The sequence below is a fragment of the Lissotriton vulgaris genome, chromosome 1_1, assembly GCF_964263255.1.
Source record: "Lissotriton vulgaris chromosome 1_1, aLisVul1.2, whole genome shotgun sequence".
In the NCBI taxonomy this organism is placed as follows: Eukaryota; Metazoa; Chordata; class Amphibia; order Caudata; family Salamandridae; genus Lissotriton; species Lissotriton vulgaris.
Genome location: NC_141685.1, coordinates 856,740,774 through 856,765,913, shown reverse-complemented (window position 1 = coordinate 856,765,913; position 25,140 = coordinate 856,740,774). Strand labels below are relative to the sequence as shown.

Here is a 25,140-nt window from a genome sequence, read left to right as displayed (position 1 = left end):
TCTATATTATCCCCTCCCCCTTCCTTTTTCCTTCTGTCCCTTTTTTAACCCCTTCCTTCTGATCCCTTGTGTACCACTCCTCCCCATCCCCCCTGTTCTGGCCAGTTTTTCTTTGCAAACAGCAAAGATGTACCTGCAATGACAATAGTTCTCTGCAAACTTGTTCTTCTGTGACCTATTTACCTGCTAGGTTCTCCTATTACTTTCAATAAAGAATTATGAAACAAAAAAAAAATATTGCAGTCCTAAAAAATAAAATACAAAAATTGATCTGAGAATTCAAATGTTCCCAAGAATACAAAACAGTGCTCCCCAATTGACAAGGTCACATGCTTTCTCAACAGCCATCATTAAAATAGTGGCTGTCTCCTTATTACTCAAACAACAGTCAATTTTTCGGATTAAACATCTTGTTTTGGCTGATATGTGTGTGCCTGACAGAAATCCACATTGATCCTTATGTATTTTGTATTAGCTAATGGAATAATGCAAGAGTCCCACATTTTTATACATAGCTTATAATCGGAGTTTAACAAACTAATTGGTCTGTATGAATTCACATTGGTGGCACTGTTATCCTTTTTAAGGAAATTGTCAATTATTGACTCATTGAAGGACTTGGGAATAGGTTCCCCAGTTGTAATCTGGTTGAATATTTTAATAAGAATGATAACAACTCTTTCTAAAAAACCTTGAGCACCTTCATGAGAATGCCATCACTACCCCAGGCCTTACCATTTGACATGCTTTGAAGATCACAAAAAGCCATAGAGACCTGAATCTCCACCGAAATCACCCTGCTTTGTTCACTTGTCACTTACGGCAGTAAAAAATTATATTAAAACTTCTCTAATCTATGCCCAGGAACCTCTTCTGTTGTCTCATAGATATAATAATAGTGCTTAAAAAAACTCAGCAACGCTACTTTAGTCCAATAAGGATGGAGTCTCTGGATTATCAGATTTATAAACAATCTGCTTGTTTTTCCGTAGCCTGGTGGACCAAGCTAGAAACTTGCAAATATGTTGGCTCTCTTAATACATTTTTTGTTGATAGGCATGGTGGCTATTGACTACTTCAGTTAAGAAAAAAGTAGAGCATTGCTTGCTTAGCCATGGCTGGTTCTTTCTTCCTCACCTCTGCATTGTCTATAGACATTTGTATATTGGTTGTGTTATCTAATGCCATCTACAACAAGTGAACCTGCCATTTTGCTCTTTGTTTTTATGAGACTTATAGGTATAACATGCCTGTGGAAAACAGCCTTAAATGCTTCCCAGACCATTGTATTATCTGCAGTGCCAGGATTTATCTCAAACAATTTATTCATAAATTATCTTGTTTTATCCAGTCAGATGGTATCTGAGAGTAATGTTAGATTTAATTGCCCTCTGGATTGATCTTTTATTTCGGCTCTCAATTGAATTTGAATTAAAATGGCAGAATTGTCCGAGAAAGCATTAGCCTTTATGCTGGCTGGCTGGCACAGAATTGACCTGGTAGCAAGAAAGAAATGAATATGAGATGCTGAGGAAAATTGCAGGGAATAGCATGAATACTCCTTAAGCAGCGGTTGCTCTGCACACCATGGTTCAATGAACCCAAAAGTGTGCTGGTTAGACCTGGCATCCTTGGCATGGTTTCCCCCTATCTTTTTGCCTCTACTTCCTGTATTTTTGATGCTGTGCTGGATTTCGTTTTTGCTGGTTAGGTGCTTTGGACACTCTGCCACTGCTGATCAGTGTCAGAGTGTAAGTGCTCACTGTGTAAATTGTTATTGTAATTAGATATACCTGATTGGCATATTTGTAACACCCAGAAGTCCCTAGCAAAGTGCACTGTTTGTCACTGATTGTGCCACCCACATGAGTAGCACTAAAATGGTGTCTCGGGTCTGCCACTGCAGTGCCTGTGAGCAGTCTGTGAACTGCCATGTCCTCCTGGTCGGTGTCCCCACTGACCGGACCTAACCCTTCCCTTTCTGCACACATTGGTCACCCCTATGGAAGGCCCAAGGTACCTCTTGGGCAGGGTGCAGTGTATGTAAAAGGTAGGGCCTGTACTTGTGCAGGTGACATGCTCTGGTAGTGAATTACAGGCACTTTCGTTTTTCACTGCTGTAAGGCTATCTTGCTCCATAGGCTATCATGGGGGATGCTGGCTATAGTGGCTACCAGCATATCTTCCCATAGGAACAAGATAGGACATAAAAGTCTGGTATCCCTGAACTCAGAATTTAATAACACATCTTTTAGGAAAGGTTGTTTTCAAATCCTGTGTTTGAGAACATCACTTTTAGAAAGTAGCTGTTCTCTTGTCTGACCTCTCTGTGTGCCTTGGCCTATTTGTAAATTGACTGTCTGGTTTGAGAGTGACAGGGGTTGGGGAGCCCCCAGGATACTGGCTGGGTCAGCCCTAGGCTGAATGACTGCATTTGCAACTTGAGTGGCGGGAGGAAATAGAATCAGGCCTGAATAGGGCTGTGCCTGCCTTCCTCAATGCTGGCTCCACCTCCTGCTGGGCGACTGACCACCCTGCCCCTCACTCTGAAAGGAAAGGAGAAGCCAGGAAAACAAAGTGCTCAAGGAACAGCCAGAACTGGTTCAGACCGGGCTCAGGGCCCACTTGTACAAAGAGAACAAAGACTTTTAGGGGTATAAGTACAGGACCCCTGACAACAGAAAATTAGATCATCCTGGAATCAAGAAGGAACTTCTGCCAAGGAGAAAACTGAAACTGAAGTAGGAAGACGGTCCTGCTATTGCTCTGCTGGACTGACCTGTTGTTGCTTTGCTGCCAAGGAGAGGGGAAGGACTTTACTTTGTGCTGTGTCCCCTTGCTTGAAGGAATCTCCATGGGCCTGAGAAGAGCTGGCTCCCTGTTAAGAGGTCCCAGGAACAAAAGAACTTCACCCAAAGCTTCCCGGAACTCTGCTGAGAGAGTTTTGTCCTTCACAGAGTGTGTGGGCCAGTTGTGGTGCCTCTGGAAGTTGTACCTGTGTTGGGTAGCTGGAAACCAAGCTTTTAAAGACTTTCTGCAAGTTTTGTCGCATCGCTCGCTTGCCGAGAGCAACCCCTACAGTGCGAGGAAATTCCCGCCGCTACGAAGGTCGAGATTGTCGCAGCGCCTGTTGCCGCTGCCAGAGCCGTTGCATCCTTTTTTTGCGGGACGCACCAGACCGGTACGGGACGATTACCATTGCTGCGAGTGTCGTCGCAGAGCCTGTCGTGGCTGGGTGAGATCGCCGCACCGTTGCTTGCGGACCGCATCACGTCGCTGCGGGTGTCTTCGCAGAAGCCATCGCATCGAGGAGCTGCGAGAGAGAGATCACCGCTGGTCCGCGCATCGTCGCCCTAGCGATCGCCGTAACTCCAAAGATCATTGCATCGTGCCTTTGCAAGAGAAAACTTCCTACGGAACCTACGCACCGGAATCCATACAAGTCCACCTTCCACCCCATACAGACCGGATTCGTCGCAACACGCCCGCTGCTGCAGCGGGGTTGTTACATCGCCTCCCCAGGGTCTCAGGAGCAACGCATCGCTTGTTTTCCACCGCACCAGCTTCTGCTTTGGAACTTTGTCGCTTTTAAAAGCTACTGTTGGCAAAACGTGACGCAACTGTGGATTATTTTACCGCAACCTTAAGAACTCTTTTGCAACCATATTCTTGAACTGTGTATGTTGGATTTTTGTTGTTTTGGTCTTGTGTAGTTTAGAATAAATACCTTTATTTTTCTAAACTGTTGTGGAGTCAGTTTGTGGTGTTTTCACTGTGTCACTCGGAGTGTTGGTACAAATACTTTACATATTGCCTTTCATAAGCCTGACTGCTTGTGCCAAGCTACCAAGGGGGTGAGCAGAGGTTATCTAAAGAGTGTTTCCTCCTTACCCTGACTAGAAGCAAGGGTCCCTATTTGGACAGTGGTACTTACCTCTGCCAACTCGAGACCCCCAGTTCTAACAGTGCTTTAATGCAGTAAAAATTATAAATGTTCATGTTTTTAGTTGTTTATTTGCTCTCTATCCTGTATCAAGGCTAAGCTCTTGTATAAAATTAAAATTGCCCATCCCCCCAAATCATTAGGCCTAATGCTGCCGTTGCTAGATTATGAAATTGAATTAATGGCTCAGTATCATCAGTGATAGGTCCATCATAGTAAACCAGATTTAATAAATGTTCTTTAACTACCACTTTGACCCATATCCAGAGTGTTCACCATCCCTAAAACATTGCAAATTTGCCAATCACTGCTACTGCCAAGAAAATAGCACCCCCCTCCATTTATGGCATCCCCTACCGAGGCATAAAAAGAATGACAATATCTTTAAGGGATGAAAGATATAGGAAGGTTGTCTTTAAGGTGAGCTTCTTGAAGAACAATCACTTCCGTTTTAACGTGGTCAGCCAATTCATCATAGCACAAGCTTTTCCCTTATTGAGTAACCCATTACCATTACAATAAATCATTTTAATTTTTTGTATCGTAGGATACATAGGTAAGCATTCTGGGGGTTCCCGTCTGAGCTCAACCGCTCTTTTAACTTGGCATCGATCCTTTTCACCTGCATAGATATAGCTCATCGAAACCAAAAAAAAAAAACTCACAAAAAAACAATAAACCTCTTGGGTATTGTAGGAAGCTGGATCTCAATATAGTGTATCACTGTGCAGAGAGTCCAGTGGGTCCCCAATTGGTTTACGGAGGCAAAAGTAGATAATACTAAGACTCTCTTTTTTGGTAGTGTAGGCAAGCAGTTAGGCCTATCAGAGGGTAGTGTTAAGCATTTATTGTATTCACAGAGGCAATAAATGAGACCCACTCGGAGAATAAATCCAAAAGCAATTGGAAAAATAGCACTTCTTTTTACATATGTTTTAAAACCAAGAACTTCATTCAAAGGTAAGTACTGTTTTTGTTAGAAACACAAATAAGTAAAACGTTCAAACCTGTGCACTTTTCCACACAATACATCACTATGAGAGGAAAAGTCAAAGATGCATAAAGGTAGGTACAGTCGGTTTCAGGGGTTCACCTTCAGAGTTGTAGTGGACTAAGGTCCAAAGTACTACCAACAATTCTTCGGGAACCGCGTGGGTTGTACTGGGAGCAGGGTGTGGGTGAAGCTGGTAGCTGGTGCTACGTTGAAGGGGGCGCAACCTGGAAATAGACTGCACAGGGGGACTTGTGGACAAGTCCGAGAGCTCCCAAGTGGGGGCTTAGGTTGCACTTGGTCTTAGAGCAAGGGGGCACAGCTGGTTCATTGGGACCCCGGGAAGGTGGCTTGGAGCAGAGTGGTTTGGTCAGCTGGGCTAGATGCGCAAAGATGCAGTTTGCGGTCAGGGACAAATAGCTGGCAGAGAAGAAAGCAAGGTAGCTGGGCCACTCACGGAGTGGACCTAAGTGATGCTGAAGTCCCTCGATGGCTGCTTGGTCTTGGTGCAGTGAGGATTCGAGCTGGACCCTCACTGTTGGTGTTTGGTGCAGGGCATCTGGTACCCCGGCGGTTGTTGCTGCATTGCTCTGATTGGTCCTAGTGTCTTCACACTCTATGGGGAGAAACATCTAACCTTACAGAGCACAAGTGCCATCTCCTGGTCGTCTTCGATGTCGGTCGAGCTGGGTAGCTGTAAGGCGGTAGGCCGTACTCTGCTTCTCGGTGCCTGCGGGCTGCAAGTGAGTAGCTTCTCTACACCAGGGAGACTGCTGGTGATTTTAGAAGTGCCTGCAGGCTACCCAAGGCTTTGGTAGCTTTCCAGCTCTTAGGATGAGTCACTCTGTTGTGATTGTCAAAAAAGGACTGAGGACGAGCAGGGTTTCGTGCCAAAGCCCATAGATGTGCCTCAATTCTCGCCAGGCAGTGACTCTTCTTTACCCTTCTTCTCTTGATCCATAATATCTGAGTTATTGGTTTCCGGGGTGCCACCAAAATACTCAATTTATGGGCATTAAGGGGAGTCACAGGTAGTAGCCAATGGGCTGCTTACTTTTAGGGTGTCTACACGCTCTATATGACCACTTCCTGTGAGAAGTGGGCAGAACCCTGACCCTAGAATACTAATTACGTCCAATACAATATGGAGGAATTTGAAAAGTGAGGTCCAAATCAGCTGGCCCACCCAAGAGATGGTGCTGACTGAATGTGGGCACACCTCTTAATCTTACTAATTTTCCCACCAGTCTTGCAACTGAAAAGTGGGATCAGGGCAGGGGGCTGAGCATCTCTACTGTCTGGAGAGGCCTGGTTTGCATAACAAAGATGGCAGGCCCTTTGAAGCTTTCCGTTTTGGAATGCACATCCTGAGTGGAGTATGTGTGAACACCTCCACCGAGAGCAAGTAAGTAAGTAACTTTATTGTACAGTTAATTAAAACTCACAATTTTTGAAATTCACAGTTTAAAAGGAAACGTTTATCAAAAGATAAAAATGATTATCAAAGATTAGAATTCATGAATCGCCATATTGTGCGATAATAAATAAAGTTTGTGTTTCCAATTTACATTTTAATGTTGTTTGTATGAGCTGGAGTCCCAGAATTGTGCTCTAGAGCGCTGTCTGTCTGTTAGTATGCTTCCTCATTTTGCTTGTTCTTGAGTCTTTCTGTCAGAGCAGGCTTTGTTTGTGGCCTCCAAAAGTGAAGGCTCTCACCTCAGGAGGTAAGAAACCTGTCTATGCTAGCTGGCTGGTCAAGACCGGTAAGTCAATACACTAGTAGTCTGTAGGTTTTCAGGGGCACCTCTAAGGTGCTCTCTGTGTGCATTTATTAATAAATCCAGCACTGGCATCAGTGTGGGTTTATGAAGATCAAGTGTCTGGTACCAAACATCTTGGAGAACAGGTAAGTCATCAAGTAGCTGGGGGAACACGCAATCACAAGTGTTCAGCCCATGTACTCATCATGGCTTCCCTGTGGACTTGTAATATCCAAGCATGAGCTTGTATATCACAGAGACATATCCACTCCCGCAGATATGCCTGCTCTGGGGAATAGTGTACCCTGCCTTAGGACTATAGGTCGTGCCCTAAGGGTTACTTACCTATACCACATGTAGTGCTTGGCGGGCATGGCACTCCGGAATGTATGCCATGTCGACTCTTCATTTTTCTCTGCACCAAGACATGCAGGTTGCAATGGCAGTTTGCAAGACCCTTGTGAGGGGTCCCTTACAGTGGCACAGTTTGTGCTACAGCCCTTAGCTCTTTAGTTCCTTACTGGGGACTTACAAGGATCCTAAAGAGGTGCAAATTGTGGAACAATTGTACAGTTTAAGGAAAGAACACTGGTACTGGGGTCCTGGTTAGCATGAACCCAGTACACTGAAAGTCAAAATTACACCAGTTACCAGGCAAAAACTTTGTGGGGGGGTACTTCAACAGAGGCGTAGGCATCCGCACCCCCCTGGATTGCCAGTGCGGGCCATTGTGCCGTGGTGCAGGTTCCATTCTTTTTTGTAATGCTGGCACTCCAGCATCCCAGTGACTCACTGGGCTGCTGGATTGCGAGTGATGTTACAAAAAAGAATGGCGCCGTTCTGCACCATGGGCAGTTAGAGTGTCTAGTACTGGCTACTGCTTGGTGGTGCAGGTGCCATTGTGCAGAGGCAGTGCCAGGTTAATAATACAGCGCACTCCGGTTCATGGTACAACAGCAGGGAGTGCAGTCATATATGAATGAATTGGTTTTAATAAAATCATCTTTCAGTCCCCCTGTAATCAGTGGAGGACTCGGGATTAAAACAATCAGAGGCGCAGTCATATTGAGCTGAGCTGCCAATCAGCAGTACGTAATTACATAAATCGCGCTACGAGTCCCTCTAGAACCTGCAATGACAATGGACCACTCCTGGCCGTGTGGTGGGTCTCAACAGCCACCTTGAGCGGCCGTCAATCATTCATAGGGCGAATGCGCTACTTCTGACGGACCTGTTTCTTGTTTTTAGCCTGCCCCCAAAGAGAATGGACCAATGATCTCACGAGGGGCAGGCCTGTCATAATTTTTTTTTCTTCACTTTTGAATCCCTGCATTTGCCTCTTTTGCCGTGGGCGTGCAGTAGACTCCAGGTGCTGTGGTCTGGAGCTCGAGAGGCGGACTAACACAAAAAATATTTAAGCAGGAGGGTCCTAGGGAAACTTTAAAAACATGCATAGGATTGTATCCCCACTATTATAAGTAAAAAAAAAAAACAGTCGAAATCCTTGGGTCCACTCAAAAGGGAGGAAGCACAAATGCCACGGACTATAACACACAGACCTAGCTGTGGGAAATTCCCTTTTCAGGAAGAAATCCCTCACTCACCAGAGGTGACATGCTTCATCATTTGGGATTCTCCTCTCAAAGGAAAAACCTAGTTCCTTTGAGGGCTACAACCCTCTCTCTGAGAGGGAGGAGGTCAGGGATGTGTTGGTGTCTACTCTACCAGGATATTCTAAATCCACAAGCAATGATAACTGAAGTGTGAGTGAGGGTGCAGCGCAAAGTTAAAAAAACGTGAGGGATGTGATAATAAAACTAGCTAGAGAGGACAAAATGTGAGCTTTATTCAGATGCACTTCCAGCCAGGATTAAAAACAGTGCACCTGCGGTATGGATTTGAACCGAATGAATGTGGTGGAATGTCATGGTCAACATGTCTCAGCCATAATACCCCGAGGTCAGGCAAGGCTTTTGTCAGGACCTATTTAGTTGCTGCTGCTAAAGTGTCTTAGTGAACTAAAAAAAACTAAAATACGGAACCAATAGTACTCCTGGTTCTTCATCTTCAAAGGGTGACTGCACCTGCAACTGCTGGGTAAGGAACTACATCTCAACCTGGCGACGGCTTAGAAAGGGGGCACCGCTCTCTCCGTCGGTGCAACAGACAGTTGAGAATCAACAATAGAGGGGCTTTGGCTCTGGCCAAATGTTTGGAGTCATGAGTATTTGTTTGCAGTCTTTCCACAAATGAAAGTGCTTTTCCTTCATACAGCTACGGTTAATATTATATACTGCTTTTTTATCAAGCTACATAAGCCAATAGCAGTAAGGTTCCCTAGAGAAGGATCACTGACATGCATAAAGTATCAGGTTCACGATTGGTCAAGACATGTGCAGAAGTTACTACTCAGGTGGTAGAGATGGAGGAGAGAGTCTCCTCAGCAGAAGACAGTTTGGCCAAGCGACAATCGGCTATCGAGACTCTGCAAAAATCTAAATTAGACTTGGAGTGGAATCTTACGGACTTACAGAACCGTGCACGTTGCAACAATCTCCGCATGTTAGGCATAGCCGAGACAAAGGAAGGCTCAGATCCACGGAAATTTATCATTCAGCTATTTAAGGAAGCCTTCCTAAAACTTATTGCTTGGGATTGGGAAACGGAAGTGATTCGGGCACATAGGTTCCCTTTTGTGCTACGGCAGCGTGGAAAGGACAGACTACCTGATTCGAGCTCATACCCCAGGGCAATTCTAATTTGTTTGAACAATTACTTACTCCGAGAAGCATTATATGACCCGGCACGCCCTGAGAAAAAGCGGACTGGCATGGGGTGTGAGTTCTTTGTGCGTCCTGATTTCTGCCCTGCAACTGTGCATGAACAATGGCAGCTCAGGAAATTAATTGCTCCCCTCCCGGCTAAGGGGGTTCAAGTCTTTTTGCTCAACACCGCTAAATTAAAGATCATTTTTAGAGGCCAAAACAAGATATTTTATGTCTGCGATGTCAGCGCAGGAATACATGAATGATATGGATAAGAGCCCGAAACGCTAAATGATAATGATAATATTATAATCACATAGGTTTAATAAGCTTTTTTAGGTGACAGTAGAATGTATAACAGCTACATCTAGGAGTAAAATGTGTAACTTTGGTTCTTGCTCTTATAGGTTATAGGGGTTCTATCTTCACTACTTATAGATATTCTCTGAGTGATTATGTGTTGTTATGTGTTTTTCTTCTCTGCTCCAGTTGATGTTGATTTATTTTTAGGTAGCCCCGTATATTAGGTGTTAATATATATATATATATATATATATGCTTTTTTTGAAATATGAGTGAAAAAAGCTGTAATCAGGACTTTAGTGTGAGGGGGCATAGATATTTGCACAAGCTGGCTTTAACTGGAGCTTTGTAAATGGATCATTAAGCCATATTAGGTTGTATGATTCAATTAGGAGAGAGAGAAATAAAGGGTGGGGGCAGGGGAGTCCATTGGGGGGGCACTGCGGAAAAAGCACTTCTACATCGCTGAGTACATGGTCCTTAAGCCTTATTTTGGGTGGTGGGGGGATGGGATGGAAGGGGGTGCGGGGTGGGGTGGGGGGTGGCAAAAAACTAAAAATAATGCATGAGAACAATTGAGAAATGAGTCTTTTCGTGGTAGGATATGTCCTTTTTCAGCTAGCATGTGGAGCTAAACGATTGAGTTATGATGCAAGCAAATGGCGGGTAGGGGTATTAGGATAGGTGCATTGAATGTGAGGGGGCTGAATTCACTGGATAAAAGACGACAGCTGGCGTTAGAGCTTCGTGCCTTATATTGTGATATAATTTGTCTCCAAGAGACTCATATGGTTTGGGCGAAGCGCCACCTGCTTGAAAATTTGGGGTTTAATCTTTTAGCCTCTACTAAATTTTCAGGGACGGCTAGCGGAGTCGGAATTCTGGGTAAAAAGCACATAGGCAACACAGGTAGAGGTTTAACTGATGGATTGGGCAGGTGGGCAATTATAGAATGTATTGTTGGTCCCACAATTTTCATGATCTGCTCAGTGTATGGGGCAAATTTAGATGAGGCAGATACTCAAGAGTTTCTAAATGTGGAATTGGCATCTTGGCCCACACCAGTGATCCTATGTGGGGTTTTAAATATACATTTTACACCCAATATAATTTTTAATGAAAAGGCTAAATATACTGGTAGGAAACCACGTGTATTCAAGGCACTACGTGCATTATTGATAGCCCATGGGTTGGTGGATGTGTGGGCTTATTTAAGAGGATCTGCTCCAGGTTGTACTTTTTTTTCCTTTCCCCATCGTAAGTTAGTTCGGCTTGATTATTTTTTTGTTGCCAAGTCATTATTAAATCAGGCGGAGATTCAGGTGTATCCAAGAATTACATCTGATCATGGGCCGGTAGTCTAATCAATATCTGACGTAACAGCAGTTATAATGCCAAGAGGTTTTTCATTTGACCATAAACCTTTATTGGAGCAGCAATTTACTGAAAACATGCAGCAATTGATCACTAATTTTTTTAATGTAAATCGTGTGACTAGTAGTGTGGGATATGTTTGGGATAGTTTCAAGGTGGCATTTAGAGGAGAAGCTTTGAGTTTTGGTTCATACAACCAAAAAAAAATGGCAGTTAAGTTTCAAGAGCTATACCAAGGATTGATGAAGGCTGAGGAGTTACTTGTTCAGGGAATTCAGACTGGTGAGGATATAACTGAATCAATTACGTTGGTGGCTCAGTGTAAAGCAAGATTAAACCTTTACTGGTCTAAGGAAACAGCAAAAAAGTTTTTTATCAAACAGCAATTGCATTATGAATACGGCGAGGCAAGTGGCAGATGCCTCGCCCAATGGTTAATAGTGCGTGAAGCAACCCAACGGATAGAGAACATTCTGGACTCTAATGGTAACTCTGTTGAAAATGGAACTGGTATTTTAGAGGTGTTTAGACAATACTATGAGAAATTATACTCTAGTGATGAGTGTGATAGTGATGCGGCCGCCACTCTTATAAATCAGTATTGCATATTAGATTTGCCTATAGAGGAGTCAGAAGCTCTAGAAGCCCCTATCTCATTAGCAGAGTTGGAATTTGCAGTAAATGGACTGGCAAGTGGTTAGGCGGCAGGGCCAGATAAGCTGCCGGTTGAAATATACAAAACTTTTTTCTCTGTTTTAAAGGAAGATCTCCTTTTAACAATGCGTATGGCCCAGAAAGGGGGCCCCCCTAGGAGTTGGAGTGAAGCTTGTATAGTAGTATTTTATAAAAAAGGCAAACAGGTGAATCTGCCCGGTTCTTTTCGTCCCATTTTGCTTTTAAATGCGGATGGAAAGATCTATTCCAAGATCTAAGCCAATAGGCTGTCATCTGTCATTACTCCGTTAGTTTCTACTATACAACACGGGTTTATCCCACATCCAGGAACGGTAAACCATGCTCGGCGTGTGATAACTTTGTTTGATTATGTTAACGTAACCCGGGATCAATTATGTTTAATTTTGTTAGATGCAGAGAAGGCTTTTGACCGGGTCTCATGGTGCTTTTTGTGGGAGGTTATGAGGCGTCGTGGGTTTGGTCAAGAATTTATAACATCTTTGCAGACATTGTATCGCCAACCGACCGCCCGCATCAGCACCATGGGACTCATGTCAGAGGTGGTTCAAATACAAAGGGGAACTAGGCAAGGTTGCCCCTGTTCCCCTCTTTTATTTTCATTATATATTGAGCTGTTTTTAAGAATGATGTAAGTTAGCGCTAAGATTCAACCGGTCACGATACAAACCTATCAATTCAAGGTCCTCGCTTACGTGGACGATGTTGCCGTCATCACACCGTGTCCAATTGCAGCGATGCAGGAGATCGAATAACTAGCCTCAAATTTTGGTCTGGTTTCTGGCTATAAGTTGAATGCACCTAAGACCCAGTTGTTATGTGCTAATATGCCAAAGTACTCGGACCCAAGGGTATGCCAGGAGGTTATTTATCTGGGGATTAAGTTAAGGGTCTCTACAACTGCCTTGGTCAAATCCAATTGGGAGGGGCTTATTTCGGGGGTAAAGAAACGACTAGATCAGGCAGAATGTCTGCATCTCTCCTTAGTGGGGCGATGCAGTTTATTAAAAATGATGATACTCCCGAAAATACTTTATTTTTTTAGATGTGTTCCTCTTGAAACACCTAGGGCAGCTCTGATACAGCTCCAAACTATCTGCATGCATTTTATGTGGGCTCGTGGCAAGGCCCGCAGGGCGGCACGATACATGATCTTATCAAGAAAATTAGGTGGCTGGTCTGTACCAGACTTTACGTTGTATTATTACGCTTGTATGTTACAAGGAATGAATGTTTTGTTAACAAGGGCTCTTCCTTCGGACATTGCTGAATGTCCATCTATATATCAGATGCTTCTAGGGGTGAAAGCGAGAAATTTTTTGTTTCTGCATCATGAGTGAAGCTATTACAAACGCACGAGATTTAAGTCCTTGGCGGCAGCATATGAAATTTGGCGTGTTTCACGGAATATGTTTTGCTTTGGGAAAATTTCTTGGTATACTCCCTTGGTATCCTCGATATTTCTGCCTTTGGATTCATGGGATCGGGTGGTTTACCACTGGAGAGGAAAAGGTATAAGGGTGGTGGGGGATTTATATGGTGATGGGTGTTTGAAATCTTTTGAACAATTGAGGGAACAATATCCACTCCCTAGAGACCAGTTTGCTAAGTATTTACAAATCAGGAATCATTTGGTGAAGAGTGGAGGTATTTTTCAAGCTAATGATTTGATAGAAGATATTGTGAAAAATGCAAGGATTGGTGTATTATATGGTCATTTGTTAAGTATGAAGGCTAATGATACTGAGCAACAAAACGTTAAATGGGGACCAAATTAGGTAGGCATGATATTCAGATTGAAATTTCTTTGGAAATGGCCAAAAACTTGTTTCTCTCGGCAAAATTTTCCGCGCAGCATTTTAAGTCACTTTTCAACTTATATTACACACCTGATAAGATCTCAAAATGGCCGGGGGATGTAATCGGTAAATGTTTTCGGTGTGGATACCCATCTGCAGATGATTTACATGTTTTCTTTAGTTGTTTAAAGTTAGTACCGTTATTAATGCAGGTGGAGAAATGTTTATCAGACATTACTGGGACCCCACTCCAATTGACAGCCACGCAAATTCTCTTAGGGGTAAAAATGGGAGCAGTCGAGACTCTCATACCAAGACAACATGTGTATCTAATATTTTTAGCCACCGCTGTATATAGACTCAGTATTGCATCTTTCTGGTTGCAGCAGGAACCGCCCTCCATTGAAATGTGGAGGGCGCGTTTTTTCACAATATTTAATATGGAGTTTAGTTTATATGCCTTGAAGGTTCATCGTAAGAGAAAGCTGGGTGAACAAATATGGGGATATGTGAGACGGTATTTAGAGCTTGAAATATAAATCCTGTTCGTTCTTATCTATTTATCCTAAAATGCTCGCCTTTCTCATGCTTTTATCCTTGTTTTTTTTTTTTAAAGATGATGTTTCTTTTTTCTCCGGCTCCACATGACAATTACAATTATAATTTAGAATGTTTTTTCTAGCTAGTCAGATCATACAATTTGTGCTTTGTATTACAAAGCTTCTTTGCTATTCTTTATTTGATCTGATGGTTAAAGACATTGACTCTGTATAATGAAATGAATGGCTGCAATTTCATACTTATATATGTATAAGCGACTCATTCCGATTGCCTCATGTATTATGTAGAAATAAATAAAAAATTTAAAAAGTATCAGGTTTACGGTGGGCTAGAGCTTGAATTTTCAAGAGCGCACACACATCACGGTGATGCTGTTGCAGTGTCTTAGATAAGCACGAAATGTATGTCTTTCCTTTTCTTTGACAACAGTACAGATACTTTTTTACTCACTTGATAAGAGACACAGAGTCGATCGAAAGCAAGCTGTCAGATATGCCTGTTTGATGTTCCTTTTAGGCTGCAGCAGATATGGGCACATCAACGTGCATTACCGAACAAGAAACATAGGTAGTTACCAGTCATTTCCAGTCATTTTCACACAAAATCTTATTGTGATCCTCCTAAAGAATTCATACAACATTCCTTTAACGCCCCCTAAAAAGACGCCCGACCAATTGGCATTGCCACTGCCAATGCTTGTTTAAAATCTGGAGGCCGAGGGACTTTGTCCCCTGCGTCCCTCCTACTCCTAAATCCTGGAAGGATAAATCCCCCCTACTCCTGCCTGAATGGAATTCGCTTGTGGGCGGTATGCTGGCGCTTAACCAAATTTATTAGGCAACCCCTTCAAAACAAAATAGAGACGGCCGGGGAGCAGAAACAGTGACAGTTTAGTTCGGTAGACGGACGGGGAGCAGAAACAGTGACTGTTTAGTTCGGTAGACGGACGGGGAGCAGAAACAGTGACAGTTTAGTTTAGTTCGGTAGACGGAGGTAATCTGCAAGCATGGAGCTGTTCTTAGCAGCCTGGTCCCTCATGTCCTCGGGCACCTTCCTAGCGACGCTGGCTTTTTTATTCACCGTCCTCGCGTTGCTCTTTGATTTCATGAAGCGCAGGAGGAGCTGGGAGCGCTACCCACCCGGACCCATCTCGCTGCCCTTCTTCGGGAACATTCTGCAGGCGGACGTCAAAAATCTTCCCGACTACTGCACTAAGGTGAGCCAGGTGTGAACCGATGTCTGTTGACTACTTCTATTTGAATGCGGAGGTACAGTTAAAATAAGGCGCTCTGGGTGGGGGTACATATGTTGACATAGACACGGCAAGCTATGATAGAATGGGGTCACGTGTACCGTAATGTCAGTGAGAGGGCCGACTCAGACTTCCATCCTTTCGAGTTCGGGGGACTCGAGGACCAGAAAACTCGGAAAATTTTAACCGAGCGCCTAGAGCGGTGCTGAATGTGGGCCCTGCTTTCCTAGAGGAAGTGTGGAACATTAAAATTTTTGCGAAAAGTGTCCCCTCTTGTTTTTTTGGAATTGATTTCGTGAAGGTAAGTCTATATAGGTCAACGACCCCTTTGACTACTGTTGTAGCCAAATATAGCAAATTTTTGGGTACAATGGGCCCCTCAGGGCTCTGAACCCCGTGCCACTGCGCCTGCTGCACCAATGATAACTACGCCCTGCCTAACTCCACATTGACGTACCTTAAAGATATCTGTCTTCATAGATATGAATCTTCAAGGTACGGCGATGTGGAGTTGAAAACAGTAAATTAATCCATGCGTACTTATATAGTCTTACTTTCACGAAGTTGTGGTAGTCAATATAGACTTACCTTCACGGTATTTTTCTGTGATATTTTTTGTAGGAAGATATTTTTGTTGCAAATATGTTAAAATACAAACGATTTTCACCCGGATATGCCTTTGCCTGGCATGGAACGCAGCCATCATGTTATAGGCTTTGTTGCAAGGAAGTGAGTGCCCACGCCCACCGCCTGCTGTTTGAATTAGAAAATGCAGCAATAAGGTGGGTTCAGAGGGTCCCGCAGGCATATGGGCCCTGGTGCCACTGCACCCGCTGCACCAGTTGAGGCTACGCCCCTGAAATGTTTATTTATCAGTCAGGAATGTACTCATAGGGAACGGGACGGTATGGTTTTAGATAGTAAACATCATTTAATCCGTTCTATGTCAGAATATGTTTCGACAACAACAGATAACGCTTGGGACCCGAGCAGTGACAGAAAGTAAATGATTATTAGGGATTAGCGGTCAGCTGAATTTACGCAAGCATCTAGGAAACGGGCAAACACACAATCTGACTGGTTGCTAGATCAGAAATCGGAAAAGGGTCAGATGGGCTGCATTTCCAGTGTGCTGCATTTTGCATCATATCGGGTAGCTGGCAGGTCGGATGGTCAGACAGTGGCGTGGGAGCAGGGGCGTAACTTCGGGGGTGGGGAGAGGGTGTTGGGTGTTACACCCCCTAATAAATGTATTTTCAGATGAATAGTTGGGTTCGGGTGCTTTCAGTCAGGTATGGTGAGGTTGGCGTTTGTCAGATTTCACTTGGATTTTTGTGTAAACACTGACAAAAGCACCCACCCACACACACACTCTCTCATCTTTGTTTTGAAAGCCCTAACACATTTTTATTTTTCAATATGTGCAAATATTGTATTTCTCTCATTCAGTTCTCATATTAACATGTATTCCTCTCCCTTTCCAGTGCCTCTAAGCCCCTCTCTTGCGTCCTGCTTGTCATATCACGTATTTTGACATTATATGCCAGCGTGATGGTCGGGAAATCTGATGCTCACCCCCTCCTCTCAAGCTCATTGACCAAGCTACGACCCTGATTGGGGAAGGGAGGGAGGCTGGGAGAGGCAGAGAGGGCCAGACCAAGTGAAAGGCAGGGGAGAGAGAAGCAGGGAAACGTGGGAGATATTTATGAAGGGGTGAGGGGAGGAAGATACGGGTAGGGCACGGATCCATATAGAGGGGTCGGGGTTGGAGGCTACTGGGGCAGAAAGAGGTAGAAACTGATGGTGAATGGGAGGTAAACGGAGGAGAGAATCGGGGACCGAGGAGTTAATGAGCGAGAAAGTATGGAGGTTTCAACCCTTTCTGAGGAGGAGGGACAAAAGAGGAGGGGACAGAGGCAGCAGAGACATTTCGCCGCACAGCCAACTTGGCACTGTGTCAGTGCTGAAAAGTTAAGAGAGTTAAAGCTGCGTAGAAAGACCGTAGGATTAAAAAGCTTGCAGCTTGATCAGATGACTTGGCCAGTTAATTGTTTGATGGGGAAGACAGAGGGGCGAGGGAAGGAAATGGCAAAGAACCATGGTGTACAACCAGTGGGAGGGAAGCTAGAGGAGCGCCTGCAAAAACATTTTTGAAGTACAAACCAGTAGGTAAGAATGTGAAAATCTATTTAATTTTTTTGTTTGCAGTTTTATATAGAGCGAACTCAAGGACACTGGAAAGCTTTACTTCAACACCACATATACGATACAAAGTCTATTCATTTTTTGTTTTTGCCCGTATAGATTAAGCGATTTTGCAGAGAATCACAGGACGTTAGGCTGACGACGGGTCTCCTCCTTCCCAGTTTCCTAAGTCGGCCGCTCTGGCTGCGACTTCACCTTCTCTCTTCTTTCATGAATGTTCTGCTCTCGGTCCTCACAAAGTCACTTGACATCATCGAAGGACTGTCATTCAGAAATGGCATTAAAGTTACTGCGCACCTGTACACAGCGAGCTGGCTGACTTTAAAATGTGAGGCCAATAATGGATAAATGTGATATTCATGCCCAGGGCTTTAAGTAAGATACAAAACTGGGGCGCCTATCACAGGGGCGTGGTCAATGTAATTAAGGGCATGGTTTAAAAACACCTAAGCTAAACATCTGTGCTTAGCATAGTGTGCCGCCCAACTTGTATTTTTCTGTTCCTGTCATTGCGTCCAGATACACAATACAAGTCACATCATACCTACAAGTCAGGACTATTGGCTTTGTCAATGGTTGTTAGTTGCATATGATAAATAAGCAGCAACTACGACTTGTACATAATATTGAAAAAACTTCCACTTAAAGTCCTGGTGGCACCACGACAATGTTGCTGCTCCAGAGTTTCAAAAAGAGAATGGAAATCCAGAGAGAAAATGATCTCTTTAAAGGATTTCCCTTCCTCTACAACGCTCACCACGCGCACATGAATGTGCCTGCTGTCACTGCAGTCCGGGGAAAAAAAACGGACCGCAGCTGGTCACCACCCCCACCCACTACGCCGGACACACACTCGACCCCGTCTTCTCATCCAGCAAGGACATCGCTTTCAGCCACGCCACCGGACTTCACTGGACGGACCACAGCTGCGTCCACTTCAGCTTCAGAAGGACCACGATCCACCACCACCAGCAACAGGTTGCACGCAGAAGCTGGAACAAGATCACAGCCGACCAGCTCGCGACCTCCCTGAGCATGAACCCTCCCACCAGCGCAACGAACCCAAGCCAGGCGGCCACCAACCTCGCGAAGTGGATCAGCAACTGCGCAGACGACCTCGCCCCTCTGAAGACCCCGCCTAGCAGACTCGGTAGCAAGAAAGCCCCATGGTTCACCGACGAACTCAAGAGCTCCAAGAAGAACTGCCGAGCCCTCGAGAGAACCTGGCGCAAAGACTCAACACCGGACAACATGACTGCCCTCAAGCTCGCCACCCGAAAACACCACCAACTCATCCACGCCACCAAGAAAACCGCATTCAAGGAACGACTGGACAACAACGCACACAACAGCAAGGAACTCTTCAACATCGTTAAAGAGCTCTCCAACCCCAACGCCGGAAACAACGACATCACCCCTTCGCAAGACCTCTGCAACTCCCTCGCTTCCTACTTCCACAACAAGATCGCGGACATACACAACAGCTTCAGCACTCAACCGACGCACGCCACAACCGAACATCCGCCCCCCACCACCACCCTCTGCGCCTGAACCCCGATCAGCACCGAAGACACCATCCGCACAATGAACTCCATCCACTTCGGACCTCCTACCGACCCCTACCCTCACCACATCTTCAACAAAGCCGACGCTGTCATCGCACCCCACCTGCGGGACATCATCAACACCTCTTTCAACATCGCTACCTTCCCGGAGAGCTGAAAGCACGCCAAACTCAGTGCTCTACTAAAGAAGCAATCGGCCGACCCCACCGACCTCAAGAACTACCGCCCCATCTCGCTGCTCCCGTTTCCTGCAAAAGTCATTGAGAAGACCGTCACCAAGCAGCTGGCCGCCTTCCTCGAGACAAACGGATCCATCGACCTCTCGCAGTCTGGCTTCCGGGCCAACCACAGCACCGAGACCGCCCTGATCGCAGCCACCGATGACATCGGAGCACTGCTTGACAACGGAGAAACAAAAAACACACAAGGGCCTTGACTCCTAACTCAGCACGGCTGAGTCAAACCAAAACAATATAACAAAACGAATACCAATGCTGAGAAATTCACTTTGCCACTAAACGATTCACATAAGTAGCTGTTTTGAATCAAGCACAAACAACTTGCTTAAAGTATAGCAACGTACAAAATGTAATCTTTTTTTTGATTTCTTCACTTTTTATGACACTATTTTTTAGTGCATGGAAATACAAACAATTTTATATACAATATATACATTAATAACGTGAATAACACAAAAACATTTGCACACTTCATACATACTTGGCTATCACTAAAAAATAGTGTCATAAAAAGTGAAGAAATCAAAAAAAAGATTACATTTTGTATGTTGCTATACTTTAAGCAAGTTGTTTGTGCTTGATTCAAAACAGCTACTTATGTAAATCGTTTAGTGGCAAAGTGAATTTCTCAGCATTGGTATTCGTTTTGTTATATTGACAACGGAGAAACAGCAGCCCTCATCCTCCTAGACCTCTCCGCGGCCTTCGACACTGTCTGCCACCATACACTAGTGCAGCGACTCAGCAACGTCGGAATCCAGGAGAAGGCACTGGAGTGGATCATCTCCTTCCTCGCCGGAAGGACACAGAGAGTCCGCCTCCCCCGTTCAGATCTGAAGCCACCGAAGTCATCTGCGGCGTTCCTCAAGGCTCCTCGCTCAGTCCAACCCTCTTCAACGTCTACATGAGCCCCCTCACAGACATCGCAAGCCAGCACAACCTCAACATCATCTCCTACGCCGACGACACCCAGCTGATTCTCTCCCTCACCAACGACCCGCCACCGCCAGAGTCAACCTTCACGAAGGGATGAAAGAGGTAGCCGAATGGATGAAGAATAGCCGCCTGAAACTGAACTCGGACAAGGCGGAAGTCCTCATCCTGGGATCCTCACCCTCCACCTGGGATGACTCCTGGTGGCCCCCCGCCCTAGGCAGCGCACCCAAACCAACAGACCACGCACGAAACCTGAGCTTCATCCTGGACTCCTCCCTCTCCATGACCAGACAAGTCAATGCTGTCTCCTCGTCGTGCTTCAACATCCTGCGCATGCTACGTAAGATCTTCCGGTGGATCCCCACCGAGACCAGGAAGACGGTCACCCAGGCCATCGTCACCAGCCGTCTGGACTACGGCAACTCCCTCTACGCCGGAACCACCGCCAAACTCCAGAAGAGACTCCAGCGGATCCAGAACGCCTCAGCACGACTCATCCTGGACATCCCCCGTCGCTGCCACATCTACGGACACCTGAGAGACTTGCACTGGCTCCCGGTCAACAAGAGAATCACCTTCCGACTCCTCATCCACGCACACAAAGCCCTACACAACCAAGGCCCAGGATACCTCAACAGCCGCCTCAACTTCTACGCTCCCAAACTCTAGCTTCGATCGACCGGCCACGCCCTCGCCGCCGTCCCCCGCATCCGAAGAGCCACCACAGGGGGACGGTCCTTCTCCTACCTCGCCGCCAAGACATGGAACTCCCTCCCGACCCACCTCCGCCTGACCCAGGACCACCTCGCCTTCAGGAAGCAACTCAAGACCTGGCTGTTCGAGCAGTAGTGGACCCCCCTCCCCTAGCGCCTTGAGACCCTCTGGGTGAGTAGTGCGCTATATAAATGCTTTGATTGATTGATTGATGTGTCAGGGCACAAAACAGAGCCCGGTAGAGACCTATTTCGAGGCCCCCATAAAAAACTGCCGGTGCTCAGACCCGGTGAGACCCGGCCCAATTAAAGCCCTGTTCATGCCAGTTTCGTTCCGAGGCTGGACTACTGCAAAGGACTAGGCTAGTTGGTTTTGAAAAGCGAATGTCCACAATCCACTTACAGCAACGACAGCCTCACAATGGCCACTGAGTTCTACATTCTTAGTCACTTGTTCTAACATTTTTCTGTTTGTCTTAAAGTGTTCCCAAGCTCCTTCTGAACCGGCAGAACTAAACAAAATGTATTAGTGAGTAATTCTTACCCGCATCAGGTATAGAATAAAGTGTACTTTTTATCGCATTATATGTGTATGGTAGTATAAAATGCTGTAAGCAACTGTTGAAAACTAAAGATATGGACTATGCAATAGAGCTGTTCAAAACCGATACTACACAAATTCAAATTTATTGTTTGATTACTTAAAATCATAAAAAAATATTAAGACCATATAACTCACCTATCCATGTGTTAATTTAAAAAGGAGCAAAGAGGAACTTTGATTAGTACAACCGTAGTGCAATAGATTGACAATAAAATTAGATAACATTTAAAAATTATCTGGATGTGCATTTATATTTTAGAGATTAAGCTTGATGCAGCCCTCACCCAGAAATATCATCAACCCAGGGTCCAGGTCACTCTGGTGGGGCCCACAACACCGAAGTACAACACACCTAGTCACACACACACACACTTTACCCCAGTCCCTTGCAAACATATATATACAAAATAATGGGTTGAGTGTATTCTCTCATATGACAGGATACCATTAAGCACAGATTTTTAACACCAGCATTTGTTTTCATCAATAATTCTACTAACTAATCTATGCATCAATGTACCCCGCCAATTATTTCGATGGACCAATTAGTTGAGTAAGTTGATGGTGATTGTCAAGACCAGCTTAACCTAACTACAACAATACATGGATTTTCATAATTAATTGACTCTAAAGAATCACAAACACCTGAAATCATTTAAAGGATTTTATGTAATTTATTTGCATAAAAGAAAATTAGCATGTATTCTGTTATTTTTAAATCTCACTGAGCATTGCCATTTATCCAGGAAATAAATCAAGAAAACTGTTTAATAAAAACATGAAGAGAAAATTCAGGTTCACATTAATTCCATTATTCTCTAAATAAAAACATCAATTAATCTTTGGTCATGTACCTGAAAGAGAATTCTTCATGAAAAGATCAGAGAACCATAGAAAAAAACACATGCATTTAATTCTAAAGATTTCTACACTATAACCTTCCTACCCAGCACTAAACCCCAACTATACTTACTAACCCAGACCTCCTCGGACGCAACTCTTTCCAAGGCCTAGTGTCCCTGAACGTTCTCCAACTTACAGGGGTTATCAGTGAGCCTTCTGGCATTGTTTCAGGCTCCCAGCATCTCTGCAAACAGCTGAAGTGCAAACAGCATTTTTCTGCGATCAGCTTCTGTGACATTAAACCCCAATTTTGCTCTGATACTTATACTGTATTTGCTGGCTCTCTACCCTCAAATGTTTCAAGTCTTGCCGTTTCCCTTTCTCTGATTGGTCATGACATTGCAGTTCTTAGCTCTCAGGATGTCTGTTAATTGACAATGTATTTTTTAACTTTCAGGATGTCCATGAATAGCTTCCTGATTAAAAGACTGACAGATACAAATTCGACTGTCCATGCATTTCTTAACTTCCAGGATGTCCGTGAACAACTTTGTTTGACAAACTGATAAATACAAGTTAGACTGTTCCGGTTCATCATTAGGCCTTTAAATGTTCATTTTCAGTGATTCAGCTGTTTTCACGTGGTCATTTTTGGAAGGCATTTGACTTTTATCCTTGGCAGACATTCAGTTGTTCTCGTGGTTATCATTTTGGCCCACAGCCACTCACCAGCATTCATATCAAATGGCCTCGAATACAGTCAGCTGAAGTTGCACGGTTTTCAGTGAAGCATAGAGCATGGGCGAGTTTCTCTCAGCAAAATGACGTAAGGTTTTTCTACTGCGCAGAACTGGGAAAAAGCGAAGCCATTTTGGAATTGGCAACCAACCAAAACTATGATAAATACAAAAAAAAATGTAAATACACAGAATATAAGTGCTTTCTGTCCCCCCACCCACCAGTGCTAATAGTTATCCTTTAAAACTGTTACCTAGCAGAAAAGCATCACACTGCAAGCCAGTAAAAATTAAGCAGAAAAGCAGCATGCAGTGTACAATGTACATTGCAACATAGACATGCATTATTATACCACTTGAATGCACAAAATAGATGAAACATGCGTTTTACATCTTTAATTAATATGTTAATCAAACCTGTTAGTGCAAAGCATTTCCCACATGTAATGTGTGTGTTTTTATTAATACACAGCAATCAAAATTAATATATTACTTTGTTATGGGGGCGATTGATCAGAATGGGGTACACACAAAATCTTCTGTACCATCAAGCTCATTAAGTAACATTGCAGTCACGGAATGGTTTTAAAAAGGTTTAAAAGAGGGAACAAGTCAATGTGACAGCTGGTTTTAAAATGCTGAACTCGGTGTCCATGTGGACCTTGCTGGAGGGGGCCGGCGGTTGCTTGAGTTTTTATTCCAGGATGATATCTGGACCAACCGGCGAAAGGATTGCTGCCTTTTCTTTCCCCAACATTTTTACAGCTCTGGCAATAAATTTGGTAAACTGAATGTTCAGCTTTATATTTTTCTGGTTCATAGCTGCCATTATTGCCTGGCAAAATGTGCAAGCGCCTAATTTAATCCACTCCGCTCTCAATAAGGTCCTTCTGTCATGTAACAGAGCGGGACATGCGCAGGCTATATGTTCCAGGCTTTCAGAGTGGTAGCCGCATTTCCTGCATTCGATTTTATGATTAGGGCGCTGCCGTTGTGGTAGATGTTTTAAAAAGGCCCATTCGCCTAGCCTTAGGGCCATGAATTTGACCTTCCAGAAGATTGAGTAAGTACTTGATAGGTAGGATAACTCAACTCCCGGTTTATAGTCTGAGATGACGGCCTATGCGTGCTTCCTTCTGGATAGTTTTGCCCTGTCAGAGTGGAAGGACCAGGATCGAACGCTTCGCTTAATTACGCTCTTCAATGCCTGTTCTGAGGGGTTTGTTCCCCAGTATTCCGAGACTCCGAGGAGCTGGAGGGATTGGTCCAAGTGGTGCCGATGGTCGATATTTCTTTCCAGAGTTTGATCTCAAGTCTATTTTCCCTGGAATTGCACAGTTTGTCCCAGAACACCAGCCTCAACACTGTTATGGTCCAACAGACCGAGTTCTAGTCTGACTTGTGCCAGAGATGAAGACCTCAGTAAGCGCCATGCTCGCTTGAAGATTCTGGTGATTGATTTATTAAGTATGATGTTTGCTGAGCCCATCGTAATCTCGTGGCCATATGATAAAGAATTTGTGATCTTGGCCTTCATCACCTTGAGCAGGGGGGTTAGGCTTGGTCCTAGCAGGTGTTTTGCGAGTTTTGCCGAAGCAACCTCCTGCGACAGTGCCTAAGCCTTGATGGCGTCTTTTTGCTTGGTGATAGAAGCTCTGGAGTCAAGAAAAATTCCTAGATATTTGTAGTGTGGCACTGTGTCGATGCTTTTGTTATAAAAGAACCACCTGCTTTTCTGCTGCTTCTGTTTGCTAAAATGAATTATTTTTATTTTTGACAGGTTCAATTCAAGGGCGTTTTCAGATGTATAAGCTAGAAGTTCGTCAAGAAGCCTCTGCAAACCAACCTTTGTGTGAC

General features: G+C 44.4%; 1 protein-coding gene across 1 annotated transcript in view; it reads right to left on the bottom strand.

The window, feature by feature from the left end:
• Positions 1-22,784, bottom strand: part of LOC147748027 (cytochrome P450 2D15-like) — a 513,923-nt gene extending 491,139 nt beyond the window's left edge. The window contains exon 1 of the mRNA XM_086958015.1: positions 22,743-22,784. Within this exon, the coding sequence (XP_086814141.1) occupies positions 22,743-22,769 (27 nt within the window). The 5' untranslated portion in view covers positions 22,770-22,784. The remainder of the gene's footprint in view (positions 1-22,742) is intronic.
• Between the last annotated feature and the right edge of the window lie 2,356 nt (positions 22,785-25,140).